The 14,651-nt window shown below is 46.6% G+C and overlaps 1 protein-coding gene and 1 long non-coding RNA gene across 2 annotated transcripts in view; one reads left to right on the forward strand and one right to left on the reverse strand.

Annotated features, from left to right (window-relative positions):
* LOC144763399 (visual pigment-like receptor peropsin) overlaps positions 1 to 14,651 on the reverse strand; it is an 874,070-nt gene that overhangs the window by 275,233 nt on the left and 584,186 nt on the right. Inside the window, exon 4 of the mRNA XM_078648972.1 lies at positions 2,941 to 3,045. Within this exon, the coding sequence (XP_078505098.1) occupies positions 2,941 to 3,045 (105 nt within the window). The remainder of the gene's footprint in view (positions 1 to 2,940; positions 3,046 to 14,651) is intronic.
* The window catches only part of LOC144763400 (uncharacterized), a 49,401-nt gene that overhangs the window by 29,385 nt on the left and 5,365 nt on the right, over positions 1 to 14,651 (forward strand). The gene's annotated exons all lie outside the window — the stretch shown is intronic.

A 14,651-nucleotide genomic window follows, 5' to 3' on the forward strand; every position in this document is an offset into this window, starting at 1 on the left:
GGAATGTTTACAGACGCCGGAGAGCCAATCAGCTTCGCTACGCGAAGTTTTGGTACGCTCCCCGGTCCGCGAACCGGGAGCTGCCCAGTCCGCTGTTACAGATATATATCTTTTTTTAAATGTTAATTTTTCAAAATCCACTGGAGCACATATATTGAGACCTACAAAAGGCACATCGGGCTACCAGTCTCTACAATTTTGCCAAGTTTCGTGCAAATCCATTCAGCCGTTCGGGCTAAAAATGCGACAGACCGTCCTATGGAAAACTCAATGTTAAAAACACGTTTTGGGACCCCCCTTTTTTCTCGGCCCCCCCTGGACGAACCCCCCCCCAAATTTCCAGGGGCTGCTCAGAAACAAAATGTTCCATTTTCCAGAAAATTTCAGCCAATTCCGTCCACAAACGCCAAAGTTATTAGACATAGAATTTTCAAAAAACCCATAGGGAAAAAATCCTAACTATATATACCTACTGGCGACCGCCAGTAGGTAATATATATATATCCTTTCAAAAGATGCCCTGCATTAGAGATGCACTCCTCCAGCAGGCGAACTTTCAAAGTTCTTTTATTTCAGAAAGAGGCATGTTCATTTCGCTTTCATACATCCTCCTACCTGACGCGTTTCAGAGCAAACGTGCTCTTTCCTCAGAGGCAAGCTGGCTGCACACAGTGGCTTTGGCTCACTAAGGGCCCGATGTAGGTAAATCTAATTTACCACTTCTAAAATACCGAATCATACCGATTTGGTATTTAAGAAGTGGTAAATTAGAGGGGGGGAAATGTAGGTAATTCTGATTCGGTAAATACCGAATCTGTAAGATTCGGTATTTACCAATTCTGTAAATACCGAATCGGTATCCCCCATTGATTCCTATGGGCCTTGAAGCCCATAGGAATCAATGTGGAATACCGAATCGGTATTTACCGATTCGGTAATTACCTATTCTTGCAAGGGTGCAGGGGGTGTCACTTTGACACCCTCTGGCACCCCAATTACAGGCATGTGTGCCATGTGGCACACAGACATGCCCTAAGGGCATGTCTGTGTGTCACATGGCACAGGTGTGCATGCACAGATGTACATGCACACCTGGATTCGGTATTTCACCACCCAATTGGATTGGGCGGTAAAATACCGACTCCTAAAGGCCTGTGGTACTCAGAAGAGTCCCACCTACATCTGGAAGGTACCGAATCGGTAAAAATACCGATTCGGTATTTTACAGATTCTGTAAATTTACCGATTCGGTAAATTTACAGAATCTGTAAAATCTGGCCCCCTACATCTCAAGATGTCAAATACTGGTCGGAAACGGCCGAATTCTGCCGTTTCCGACCGGTATTTGCCACCTACATCGGGCCCATAGGGCTAGATGTAGGTAAATGATATTTACCGATTCATAAATACCGAATTTTACCGATTCGGTATTTATGAATCGGTAAATATGAAGGGGGGAGATGTAGGTATTTCCAGATGTGGAAATACCGAATCGTTAAAATTCGGTATTTACCGATTCAGTAAATACCAAATCGGTATTCCCTATTGATTCCTATGGGCTGTGAAGCCCATAGGAATCAATGGGAAATACCGATTTGGTAATTACCGAATCGGTAAATACCGAATTCTGCAAGGGTGCAGGGGGTGTCACTTTGACACCCTCTGGCACCCCACAAATAGGCATGTGCGCCATGTGGCACACAGACATGCCCTAAGGGCATGTCTGTCTGTCACATGGCTAGGTGTGCATGCACACATGTGCATGCACACCTGAATTCGGTATTTTAACACCCAATTGGATTGGGTGGTAAAATACCGAATTTGTAGGGCCTTTGGGACTCAGAAGAGTCCCACCTACATCTGATATTTACCGAATCGGTAAAAATACCGATTCGGTATTTTACAGAATCTGTAAATTTACCGAATCTGTAAATTTACAGATTCTGTAAAATTATGCCCCTACATACCAATTCTTAAATACCGGTCGGTAACGGCCGAAATCGGCCGTTACCGACCGGTATTTAAGCTCCTACATCTGGCCCATAGTTACCTGCATTAGCTCATTAATTAGGCCTCCGGTGTGCCTTACTCAATAGTTTTCATTTCCTGATGCACGCTGGAACTTGTGGTGACATTCCATTGAATGAAAATGCCTGTTTCTGAAATAAAAGAACTTTGAAAGTTCGCCTGCTGGAGGAGTGCATCTCTTATGCAGGGCATCTTTTGAAAGGATATATATATATATATATAGATAGATATGTGTAGCTCTAGATATAAATGAAAGTCAATCAAAAGTATTTAAACCTAACTAACTTACATAGGATATTATGTCCCACTAAGTAAATAACTAAAATATGACACTCAATGTAAAGACTCCTGTACATACCTGTAGTGACTAATGATGTAATGTGTTCAGTGTAACAACAATATATCCTTTGAAATGTTAATAATGTCCTTTGCCAGTATATCAAGTCTGTGGAGAAGTGCTGGCCATGTGATATTGAAACTATGTCAACTCTACAGAGATGTTCCAGTGTGAATGCTGATGGGGCCCTATGAGCTCCTTAAGTACATTTCATCTAGGGAAAATATTATAACCAAGACCTATTAACCGTGTTCCTACACAAGTTTCTTGTTCCGTTCCACACGCACACTAGTGAGACTTAAGACTGAATTGTTTCTAATTGGTTCATTGTTCTCATATTTCAGCAAACCGGTTTGCTGAAAGAAACAACTGATATTCGATATCCGAGAAAATGCTATATTTAGCACACCTGTGTTTGCATTCCTCTGTCACTACATGCTGCCACCTAGAATACAATATTTTTGCAGTGTGCGCTAAACAAATACAATAAATACTTGTTTATCACGTTTTAGTAACAATCTATCGCCACAGAATATTTTATAGGAAAATACGTTTTTTTTTTCCAATTCGATTACCTGTATAGCTTCCCCATCCTAGAAGTGGAGCCACGGACCAGAACAAAGCTGCGAGCCAAATGAAAACCATGGCCCCCGCGATGCTGTTATTATTGATACAGTGAGCTGAAAAGTACAATAGAAGCAACTGTTATGACATTGCCTTCTTGTAAATGATCAAATATATTTTAGCGATGTCTGCATATTTCAGAAATAAGTTTCTAAACTCTGCTGTCTTACCTGTTTTCATTTCAGGAAATATTTTTGTAAATTGATTTGTTTGGTTGGAGTCAAAATGTTATTAAATATATCGTTTAGCTATGATCTGAGTGCCTAAACATGGAAGAAAAACAGCAAAATATGCACAACTTAGGACCTCATGTCCTACCCCACTCGCAAAAGGTAGTTGACGTTTTGCACATGAATCAGTATTGTGTGATTTGAACTAAGTACAAATAGGATTGTTCACAACATGACTGGTCGCAGATCGACCGGCAAACTTAAAATTCATTGGACAGGTCCCAATTTGTGACTCCCACCTACACCATACATAATCAAGAAGATGATGGCCTGCATGAGTCACTAGTGACTGTGATTGTGTTTGAATAAAAACAACTTTTAAAAAAACGCAGCCCATTCTTCTTAAAAACAAGACTACGTTCAAAAACAAAAAGTTTTCTTTTTGTAAAAAGTTTCACTGAGAATAGGCAGAGGTTCCATGGACCAATACCGATCCTGACTCTCCCTTAAACCTTTTTCAAGATTCACAAATTAGGAAGAGGCCCCAAAGAGGACACATTTCATTTTGCAAATGAGTCACCACACCAACTTGGGGATCAGTAACTTTTTCAATGTTTTGCGGCCAGATAACATTAATACATCAGGGCCCGAATCGCTATTTGAAGATTTGTGGATTTTGAGTAGGAGAAGTTTCACACACCTTTTAAATTTAATGTTTAATGAAAAACGTTATTTTACAATTTCCCTTGAGGAGATTTTGTTCACCTGACAAAACTGTTTGTAGCTCATATCAGTAAGTTTTGCAGCAAAGCTTACAATTCACACATACAAATAACTCTATAAGTTTCTATGTGACATCTGGCATAGATTTGCCTTCTAAAGTGGGAAGTATAGAGCCTCCTTGGTGCATCCTTTTATCAGACTTTGGACAAAGACTTGTATATACAATTCTAAACTAGTACATTGTTCTCAGGACATGCAACAATGAGGAACAAGTACAAGAAAATAATTTACTGCAGAATACATTTGAGGATTCTCTCATAGTAGTATTACATGGGATTTAGTCATTCTCACAGTTTAGTCAAGTGTACTAGTTGATACAATGTGTACCGACGATAGCCTAAGGCAGTCAGTCTCCTTGGTTTAGCACAGTGCTGGGAAAATTATCTGAGAACATTCTTTCTGTTATAATAGACTTGTGTTAGACCTGACACCTTGGCATGGGTCTTCCTTCCATTTTTTGCTGTTGCCTCATGTGTTTTTGCTGGTGTTAGATGCTTTGGGCACTGTGCCACTGCTGTCCAGTGCCAGAGTGCAAGTGCTCCCTGTTGTAAAATTGATGTAAATGTAAATTGATACTTGTATAGTGCACTACTCACCCGCAAGGGTCTCAAGGCGCTTGTACGAATACCACTGTGGAACCCATCCTGGCTTTCCCTGTGAGGTGTCCACTCCTGGGCACCCCAAAGGTGGAGGCCAGGTATCCTTAGCGTTGTGGGGGCCGTTTTGGAGATTAAGCAAGCTATTGCCCAGAGTTGCCGAGTGGGACTCCATGATTGGAATAGGCACAGAGTCGAGAATTATCAGGTCAGTGGAATTTTGAGCCCAAGACCCGCCGAGGCGGGGAATTGAACCCTGGTCCCAGGCTAGACCTCTGCATCAGGGTCTGCCGCTCTAACCATTGAGCCACACTTCTCCACTTCTCCATGTATTGATTAGTGATTCCATGGTTGGCTGGTTTGGTTTACCTGTCAGACCCTAGTACAGTGCACCAGGAGTGCCCCGGGCTGGTAATCCAAATGCTGCTGGTGGGCTTGCAGCACTGGTTGTGCCACCCACAAAAGCAGCCTGTAAAAGTGTTGTAAGGCTTGCCATTGCACAGCCTGTGTGAAGTCTGGTACTGCTATGCTTACTGGGCAAGTGTACCCACTTTCCAGAACCTAAACCATCCCTTTTCTTCATATCAGACACCCCTATGGTAGGCCCAAGGTCAGGGTGCATTGTAAGTATAAGGTAGGACAAGTCCTGATGTGTGTGGCATGTCCTAATAGTGAATTACAGCCATTTTAGTTTTTCACCATTGCAAGGCTACCTACTCCCCATCGACCAGAATGGAAAGTTTAAGTATTCCATCTTATAATCCTACCTGATTCAGGGAACATGTTAGAAATTCGAGTTTAGCAAGCCTGAACTCCAAATGAGAAAATACATCTTTCAGTGAAATTGCTTTTAACATTCTGTGTTTGAAAATACCACTTTTAGAAAGTAGGTATTTTCTAGCCTAACCATCCAAGCCTGCCTCTGCTCGGTTGTGTATTTCTTGTTAGGAGTTTAAGTGTCTGGGGGATTCCAGGAGAGAGGGTGAGTCAGTCCAGTGTTGAATAGAGAGTTCTGCATCCAGATGGGAGGGAGGAGTTGCACCTGGGACCTGAATAGGGCTGTGCCTTCCCTCCACAATGCTGACTCCACCTCCTGTGGTGCGTCTAATGTCTCTGCCCTGCACTGTGAAAGAAAAGAAGGAGTCATATAAATAGAGTGCTCCAGGACTGACAAGAACTGGTTTGGACTAGGCAAAGGCCCCTCTGCCTACAGAGAACAAAGAAAAACTGTGTATAAAAGAGGGGACCCAAACCCCAGAATTTTAGATCACTTTTGGACAACAACAAGAAACCTTTGCTGAGGAGTGGAACCAGAGAGACTAAGGAGAGACTATCCCTAAGCTGGAGTGCTGCTTGGGTGATTGGCCTGCAGTGGTTGCCTGACTGCCAAAGAAAGGAGAAAGGAACTTTGTGTGGGCTTTATTCAACTTGTAAATGATCTCCAAGGGCTTGAGAAAAGAGCTTGCCTCCTGCTGAAGTCTCAGGGACAACAGACTTAAACCACCAGCTCCCCAAGGATTCTTTGGAAGTGCCTGCAACTGTTTTGAGCCTTATGAGGGACTGCGTGTCGCAAGGAGCTGGAAGCACGACTCATAGAGAAGAAGCGCGTCGCCGTCGCAGCCGCTGCTGTCGCATCACTGAGCAAGGGTGTCTGCGCTGTAGCTGACGCATTGCACCGCATCACAAGAAACGTCTCGCAACATCGAAGAAGACTGTCGCCGCCGCTGCATCACTGAACAAGGGTGTCGCCGCTGAAGCTGTCACATTGCATTGCCGAAGCACCTCACTTCCACGGAGAAGCGTGCCGCTGTCATTGCATCACAGAACAAGGGTGTCGCCGCTGAAGCTACATTGAGTCAAAGCATCTCGCATCGTCGGAGAAGAGTGTCGCCGCTAAAGCCGCTGTCGTCGCATCGCTGAACAAGGGTGTTGCCGCTGCAGATGTCGCATCAAGTCGAGACATCTCGCAACCTCGGAGAAGCGTGTCGCATCAAGAAGAAGATGCCGTCTTTGTTTCTTTGCACCGAATTTTCAACGCAACACAGTCTTTGCGTGTAAAGAACTACCGCAGCACCATCCCTGCAACACTTTCCTTGTTGAAGCGTTACGCATCTTAAGGTACATTGACTCAAAGTGTCGCATTTTAAAATCTAAAGAGAACTAAGCTAATTCTACCATTTTAAGTACAGTATTGAGGATTTTTGTCGTTTGTGGTCTTGTGTTAAATCTATATAAAGAATACTTATTTTTAATATACAACTTGTGTGGTGTCAATCTGTAGTGCTGTCACTTGATTACTGTATGTGTTCACAAATGCTTTACACACTGCCTCTGAGATAAGCCTGTCTGCTTGTGCCAAGCTACCAAGGGGGTGAGCAGGGGTTATTTTATGAGTGTACCCCTTACTCTGACTAGTCGCAAGGATCCCTATTTGTCACAGGTACCTACCTATGCCAACTAGAGACCCCCAAATCTAACATTGGTGGTCAGGGGTGAGGATTCTGGACTTGCATTTGTGACTCATGTGCAGTGATTGATGAACACTACTAGTGAGTGCAGACCAAAACACAACCACATACTTTTTGGTAGATTTTTTTTCCATGAGATTTTCTATTTTTGCTAAGTTTGACAATCATGGAGCAAGCAGAATCCGTAGCCTCTGTTTATTTTGATTGGGAAGAGGAGAAACTGGAATGATACAATATAAGGCAGCTGAAGCACTTCTGCAAGAAATTCAATGTTTCTATTATTGGGCTCACCAGAAAGGAGGAGTTCTACAACGCGCTGAGGGCCTGGGTAGAAGCAAGGAATACCCCTGAGAATGTGGAAGGGGGTGAGAATGCAGATGTGCAGCTGGAAGGGCCATTGGGTCCAGGAGAGAGGAGAGCACCTTCCCCCGTAGGTAGCAGTGTTACTGGCAAAAGTCTGTCCCCAGAGGAGCTGGAGGACTGAGAGAGATGTGGGAGGCATGAAATGAAGCTGGCCGAGCTCAAATTGTATGGGCAACTGGAGTTAGAAAATAGAAAATTGATCCTAGAGGAAAAGAAAATGCAGTTGGATCATGGAAAAAGTTTGAGGGATTTGGAATTAAAAACCAGGAGCTTAGAGATTACTCCCTCTGGTGGCAGCACACCGTCAATGCCTGTTTAATCTAGAGTGTATATTCCTAAGAATGATGACATTGGGCAGTGGTTCAAGGCCTATGAGGTAGCCATGTCTTCCCACCGGGTCCCTGAGAAGGATTGGGGAGTGGGTTTGTGGGGGGCAGTTCCTTAGCGAGGGGCGGGATACACTGTTAGACTTGCCTTCTGATGTCCATAATTCTTATAGCCACATGAAAGATGCATTAATGTCCAGGTATGGTTTGACTCCTGAATTGTATAGACAAAGGTTCAGAGGTTGCAAGAAGATAGAGAGCAGTACCTGGGTGGAATATGTCACTTTTTTCGCAGAGCATTGGATGGTTGGGTGAAGGGCAGCAAAGTTAATGATTTTCAGGGGGTCTTTAATTTGATTGCATGGGAGCACTTGTCCAGTAATTGTTTTCCAGAGCTGCGCCAGCACCAGATTGATAGTAGTCTGACTAGCCCTAGGACGCTTACTGAGGAGGCAGACTGCTGGGTGAGCACCCGGTTCCACAAGGGTCAAGTGGAAGACTCCGCCAAAGGTGGGCAGGGTCCCAGCAGAAGAGTGGGGTGATTAGTGTAAACAGAGGGAGTTCGAGAAAGGGCCCCAAAGTAATTCCCAAGGGAACCAAGGGAAAGGCTCCCAGCCTCCCCCTGAGAGAAAGCAAGGGGCCAGACAGGTAACCCTGTTTACAAGGCACCCCTGAAGTGTTACGAGTGTGGGGACCTGGGTCATAAGGCGAATGATCCACGGTGCCCCCAGTTTGGAAAAAAGCGCCCCCTGGTGCTCCACCCCGGCAGAAGGCGAGTGTAGCCTTGGGGGAGGAGATTGGTGTCCCCGTGGGGACCCGCAGAGATGTCCCTTGTCTCTTTAGGAGACTGTGAGGTGGTCCCTGGGACCCAACTGCCCCACAACATTAAGAGATATGGGCAGTGGGTGACCATCAATGGCCATAAGGTGGAAGCTCTTAGAGACACAGGAGCCAGTGTGACAGCTATCAAGTGTCATCTGGTGTCTCAAGAGCAGATTGTCCCTCATGCATTTTGCAGAGTTGTTGCCACCGAAAACACAGAGAGCCATTATCTAATGGCTCAGGTTCCCTTTGAGTGGGGGGGTCTCTGGTACTCTTCAGGTAGCTGTGAGGCCCGCCATGCCTGTTGACTGTTTGTTGGGGAATGATTTGGAGAGCTCACCTTTGGGAAAGGTGGAGCGGAGTACTCACTTGGAGATGTTGGGTCTGCCTGACTGGGCGTGTGTGACCACACGGTCAATGGCAGCCTGTAGGGGTGCTCAAGAGGACCTGGAGCCTGAGAGGGAGGCCCAGGGACCTGCCTTAGAGAGAAGAGGGAGGGGCGTGGGAAACTTTCCCCCAAAGTTCCCACTGTCCAGGAGGAGGTAGACCCTGAGGGGGATGCCCTGGAGCGTACAAGGGAACAGATAGCTGAACTGCGGGACCTGCCTGAGCTGACCAATTGGTAGCAGGAAGGAGGACCCTCCAGGAAAGAATTCTGCAAGGAGCAGAGAGAATGCCCTTCTCTTGTGGGTTTGCAGCAACGGGCTGCAAGCGAGGCAGCAGGTGATCTGTCTGGATCACATTGGATCTACTGGGAGAATGGTCTCCTGTATAGTGAGCCTAAGGTTGCTTAGCCTGGGTCAGCCCGTGTGCTGGTGGTACCCCAGTGCTTCAGAGCCTTCCTACTCGGGCTGGCTCATGATGTGCCATTGGCAATACATTTGGGGCAGGACAAGACCTTTGATAGGCTTGTCACCCACTTTCATTGGCCCCGCATGTGCAAGAGTTCAGACACTCATTGCAGGACATGTTAGACTTGCCAGGCAAGTGGAAAGAGTGGGAGGAAGCAAAAGGCTCCTCTCCAGCCATTTCCTGTGGTCAGAACCCCCTTTGAACGGGTGGGTATTGACATTGTGGGACCACTGGACCCCAAGACAGCTATGGGCAACAGGTTCATCCTGGTTTTGGTGAACCATGCGACCCAGTATCCGGAAGCCATACCTCTGAGGACAGTGATGGCCCGTGGTGGGACGGGCACTGATGGGAATTTTCTCATGAGTGGGATTCCCTCAAGAGCTAGTGTCTGACCAAGATACTAACTTGATTTCCAAGAATATGAAGTCCCTGTGCCAGGAGTGTGGGGTAACTTACAAATTTACCACTCTTTACCACCCCCAAGGAAATGGGTTGGTTGAGAGATTCAACCGAACCCTGAAAGGCATGACTATGGGTCTTGAGGAACCTATGAGGCATAAGTGGGACGTTCTCTTACCATTCCTTTTGTTTGCATACCGTGAGGTGCCACAGAAATCTCTAGGGTTCAGTCCCTTTGAGCTTCTCTATGGTCACCCAGTGAGAGGACGTCTGAGTCTGGTCAAGGAAGGCTGGTAGCAATCTCCCAGGAAACCTCCCCAGGATGTATATAGCTACATGTTGGCCTTCAGGAACCAGACTAGGCATTTCAGACAACTTGCTGAGGTTAATCTGAAAGCCAGCCAGGAGAAGATGAAACAGTGGTATGACCAGAATGCCACTCTGATAGAGCTTCAGCCTGGTCAGAAAGTATGGGTCATGGCACCAGTGGAGCCCTGTGCGCTCCAGGATAAGTTGACTGGACCATTTGAGGTGGTGGAGCGCAAAAGTCCTGTTACCTAATTGGTGGTCTTGCGGTCTCCCAGCAACCCCTTGCGGGTCCTGCATGTCAACCACTTGAAGTCCCACTTGGAGAGGTCCGTAGTGGGCATGCTCCTAGCGCTAAATGCTGGAATTCAGGAGGAGACCAAGCCTCTTCCTGACCTCCTGTCTGCAACATAGCAAGATGGGTCAGTGGATGGTGTAAACCTCTCTTCCAGCCTGCCCCTTGAGCAACAGAATGACTGCCGCCAGTTGCTGGGACAGTTTTCTGATCTGTTCTCCCTGGTTCCTGGTGTCACAGATTGGTGCATCCATGATGTAGACACATGGGATAGTCTTCCTGTGAAGCACAATTCATACAGGGTGACTGACTTGCATCAAAGAGGAGGTCTCAAAGAAGCTTGTGTTAGGGGTGATTGAGCCCTCTCACAGTTCTTGGGCCAGCCCAGTGGTCTTGGTCCCAAAAGCTGCTGCAGGGTGCCACACCAGAACTCTGGTTCTGTGTGGACTACCGAGGGCTCAAATCAGTCATGAGGACTGACGCGCACCCCATCCCCAGAGCTGATGAGCTTATTGATCGGCTAGGGGCTGCACGGTACCTCAGCATGTGTGACCTAACGTCTGGGTACTGGCAGATCGCCTTGACTGATGGGGCAAAAGAGAGGTCAGCATTCGCCACACCAGATGGGCACTACCAGTTCCGGGTTATGCCCTTTGGGATGATACGTGCTGTACTTGGGACACCAGGCTGGGAGCGGCCAGGTGGCGCCCCTAAAGCCCAAAATTGAAACCATCCTGGCTTGGGAGCCCCCCAAGACCCAGACAGAGGTAAGAGCCCTTTTAGGACTCACTGGGTATTACAGGAGGTTTGTCAAGGGGTATGGCAACATTGTTGTACCCTTGACAGAGCTGAATCCAGGAAGCAGCCCAAGAAAGTGATTTGGACTGACACCTGTCAGAAAGCTTTTGAGGCCCTTAAAGCTGTCATGTGCATGGCACCCGTGCTCCTGGCACCCAGCTTCTCAGAGAGTTTATTGTTCAGACAGATGCTTCAGAGTATGGTGGGGGGACTGTTTTGTTACAGATGAATGAAGAGGATCTAGATCAACCCGTAGCCTTCATCAGTAGGCGGTTACTTCCATGGGAACAGAGGTAGAGTGCTATTGAAACTGAGGCATTTGCTGTGGTCTGGGCACTGAAGAAGCTGAGACCATACCTGTTTGGGACTCACTTCCGGTTTTAGACAGACCATAGACCCCTCTGATGGTTGATGCATATGAGGGGTGAGAATCCAAAGCTGTTGAAGTGGTTCATTTCCCTACAGGGGATGGACTTCATGATGGAACAAGGCCCTGGTACAGAACACGCCAATGCTGATGGTCTGTCCAGATTTTTCCGCCTTAGCGATGAGAACTCCCAGGAGGTAAGGTAGTTCTCCCCACATTTCAGCTGGAGGAGACACAGGTTAGACCTTGACGTGGGTCTCCCTTCCAGTTTTTTGCTGTTGCCTCATGTGTTTTTGCTGGTGTTAGATGCTTTGGGCACTGTACCACTGCTGTCCAGTGCCACAGTACAAGTGCTCACTATTGTAAAATTGATATATGGATTAGTGATTCCATGATTGGCTGCTTTGGTTTACCTGTCAGACCCTAGTAAAGTGTACCAGGAGTTTCCAGGGCTGGTAATTCAAATGCTGCTGGTGGGCTTGCAGCACTGGTTGTGCCACCCACAGAAGCAGCCTGTAAAAGTGTGTCTAAGGCTTGTCATTGCAGAGCCTGTGTGCAGTCTGGTACTGCCATGCTCACTTGGCAAGTGCACCAACTTGCTAGTCCCTAAACCTTCTCTTTTCCTCATATCAGACACCCCTATGGTAGGCCCAAGGGCAGGGTGCATTGTAAGTATAAGGTAGGACAAGGCCTGGTGTGTGTGGGATGTCCTAATAGTGAATTACAGCCATTTTTTTTGTTTTTCACCATTGCAAGGCTACCTATTCCCCATAGGCCAGAATGGGCAGTTTGATTATTACATTTTATAATCCTAACTGACTCAGGGAACATGGTAGAAATTCGAGTTTAGTATGCCTGAACTCCAAATAATAAAATACATCTTTTAGTGAAGTTGGTTTTAACATTCTGTGTTTGAAAATACCACTTTTAGAAATTAGGTATTCTCTTGCCTAACCATCCAAGCCTGCCTCTGCTAGGTTGTGTATTCCTTGTCTGGAGTTTGAGTGACAGGGGCTGGGGGATTCCAGGAGACAGGGTAAGTCGGCCCAATGCTGAATAGAGAGATCTGCATTTAGATGGGAGGGAGGAGTTGCACCTGGGACCTGAATGGGGCTGTGCCGTCCCTCCACAATGCTGGCTCCACCTCCTGTGGTGCGTCTGATGTCTCTGCTCTGCACTGTGAAAGGAAAGAAGGAGTCATGTAAACAGAGTGCTCCAGGACTGACCAGAACTGATTTGGACTAGGCAAAGGCCTCTCTGCCTTCAGAGAACAAAGAGAAACTGTGTATAAACGATGGGACCAAAACCCCAGAATTTTAGATCACTTTTGGACAACAAGGAGAAATTTTTGCTGAGGAGTGGAACCAGAGAGACTGAGGAGAGACTATCCCTAAGCTGAAGTTCCGCTTGGGTGATTGGCCTGCAGTTGTTGCCTGACTGCCAAAGAAAGGAGAGAGGTTCTTTGTGTGTGCTTTCTTCAATTTGTAAAAGATCTCCAAGGGCTGTGTCGCCGTCGCAGCACTGAACAAGGGTGTCGCCGCTGAAGCTGTCGCATCGAGCCGAAGCATCTCACATCGTCAGAGAAGTGTGTCACTGCCGAACCCGCTGTTGTTGCATCGTTGAACAAGGGTGTCGCTGCTGCAGCTGTCGCATCGAGCTGAAGCGCGTCACATCGTCGTTGAAGAGTGTCGCTGCCAAAGCCACTGTCGTTGCATCGCTGAACAAGGGTGTCGCCGCTGTAGCTGTCGCAACGAGTCGAAGCATCTCGCAACCTTGGCGAAGCGTGTCGCATCAAGAAGACGCCATCTTTGTTTCTTTGCACCGGATCGTCAACGTGTGTAAAGAACTACCACATCACCATCCCTGCAACACTTTCGTTGTAGAAGCGTTACGCATCCTAAGGTACATAGACTCAAAGTTTCGCATTTTAAAATCTAAAGAGAAATAAGCTAATTCTACCATTTTAAGTACAGTATTGTCGATTTTTGTCGTTTGTGGTCTTGTGTTAAATCTATATAAAGAATACTTATTTTTAATATACAACTTGTGTGGTGTCCATCTGTAGTGTTGTCACTTGATTACTGTGAGAAGTTGGCCTGGTATATGATGATCACTAGTTCTAGTGATCACCTTGTACCATGCCAAGCAACCCTTATGGTGCAGGTTGTAAAGTCAACCTTATAGACAAGCTATCCTAGGGGTAGCATGGACTAAGCAGTCTTAGGCTAAACTCTGTAAAGGCATGTGAAGCAAGCTGTTTTACCATACACAATCCCCTTGAATACCAAATGAAAGGACACCACACAGATATATATTGAAAATATATATAGATTTATTTCTACAAATAACCCTGATACTCTTTATGAGCACAGAAGCAAATGCGTTAAAACAAAACACAGTTTAAATATACAAAAGTTGCTCAATTATGGATGAGCCCTAGGGGCCACCTAAACCATACACTAAAATAGTGGTATAAGAACCACTATGGGGAAAGTGAAGAGGCCTAGGGCCTAGGGAATCGCTGGAGCTGTTCGGGACTAGCAGTGAAGAAGTCGGGAAAGGCCCGCGGGACTCCGGTGCAGTGCGGAAAGTGCACGCAATACCAATGCAATGTCAATGGTGCGTAAAAGTCACAAAGTTAGTTATTAAGGAACCTTCCGAGTGACCTAGAAGGATGAAACTTTAGACACAGACACTAGAGGTGTATACCAGTGTGGGAACACCGGCGTTGCTGAGTTACCTCACCCACAGGAAGCGCGTGCACAGGGTCGAAGTAGTGTCGGGTTTCGTCACGCAGGTCGATGGTGCTTGGAGCTGAAGATGCTGCAGGTGGCTCGATGTGAAGAGTTCCGGTGGATCCAAGGGTGGATCTGAAGAGGTGAAGACCTGAAAGCAGAGGGGACAATGTTCAAAGTCACTAGCCAGTGACTACCGTGGAACCAGGAGGGAACCAGGCGATGTCGGGTGCAAACAGGCGATATTGTGAAGATTGTCTCTGCAGCCACGTGGACACGAAGAGGTCAAGGACGTCCAGGCGTTGGTCACGAGCTGTCCCACAAAGGCTCTCGCTGATGGCAGTGTCGGCAACTTGATTGAAGCTAACAGGCCTTGGCT

The sequence above is a fragment of the Lissotriton helveticus genome, chromosome 6 (assembly GCF_964261635.1).
Source record: "Lissotriton helveticus chromosome 6, aLisHel1.1, whole genome shotgun sequence".
In the NCBI taxonomy this organism is placed as follows: Eukaryota; Metazoa; Chordata; class Amphibia; order Caudata; family Salamandridae; genus Lissotriton; species Lissotriton helveticus.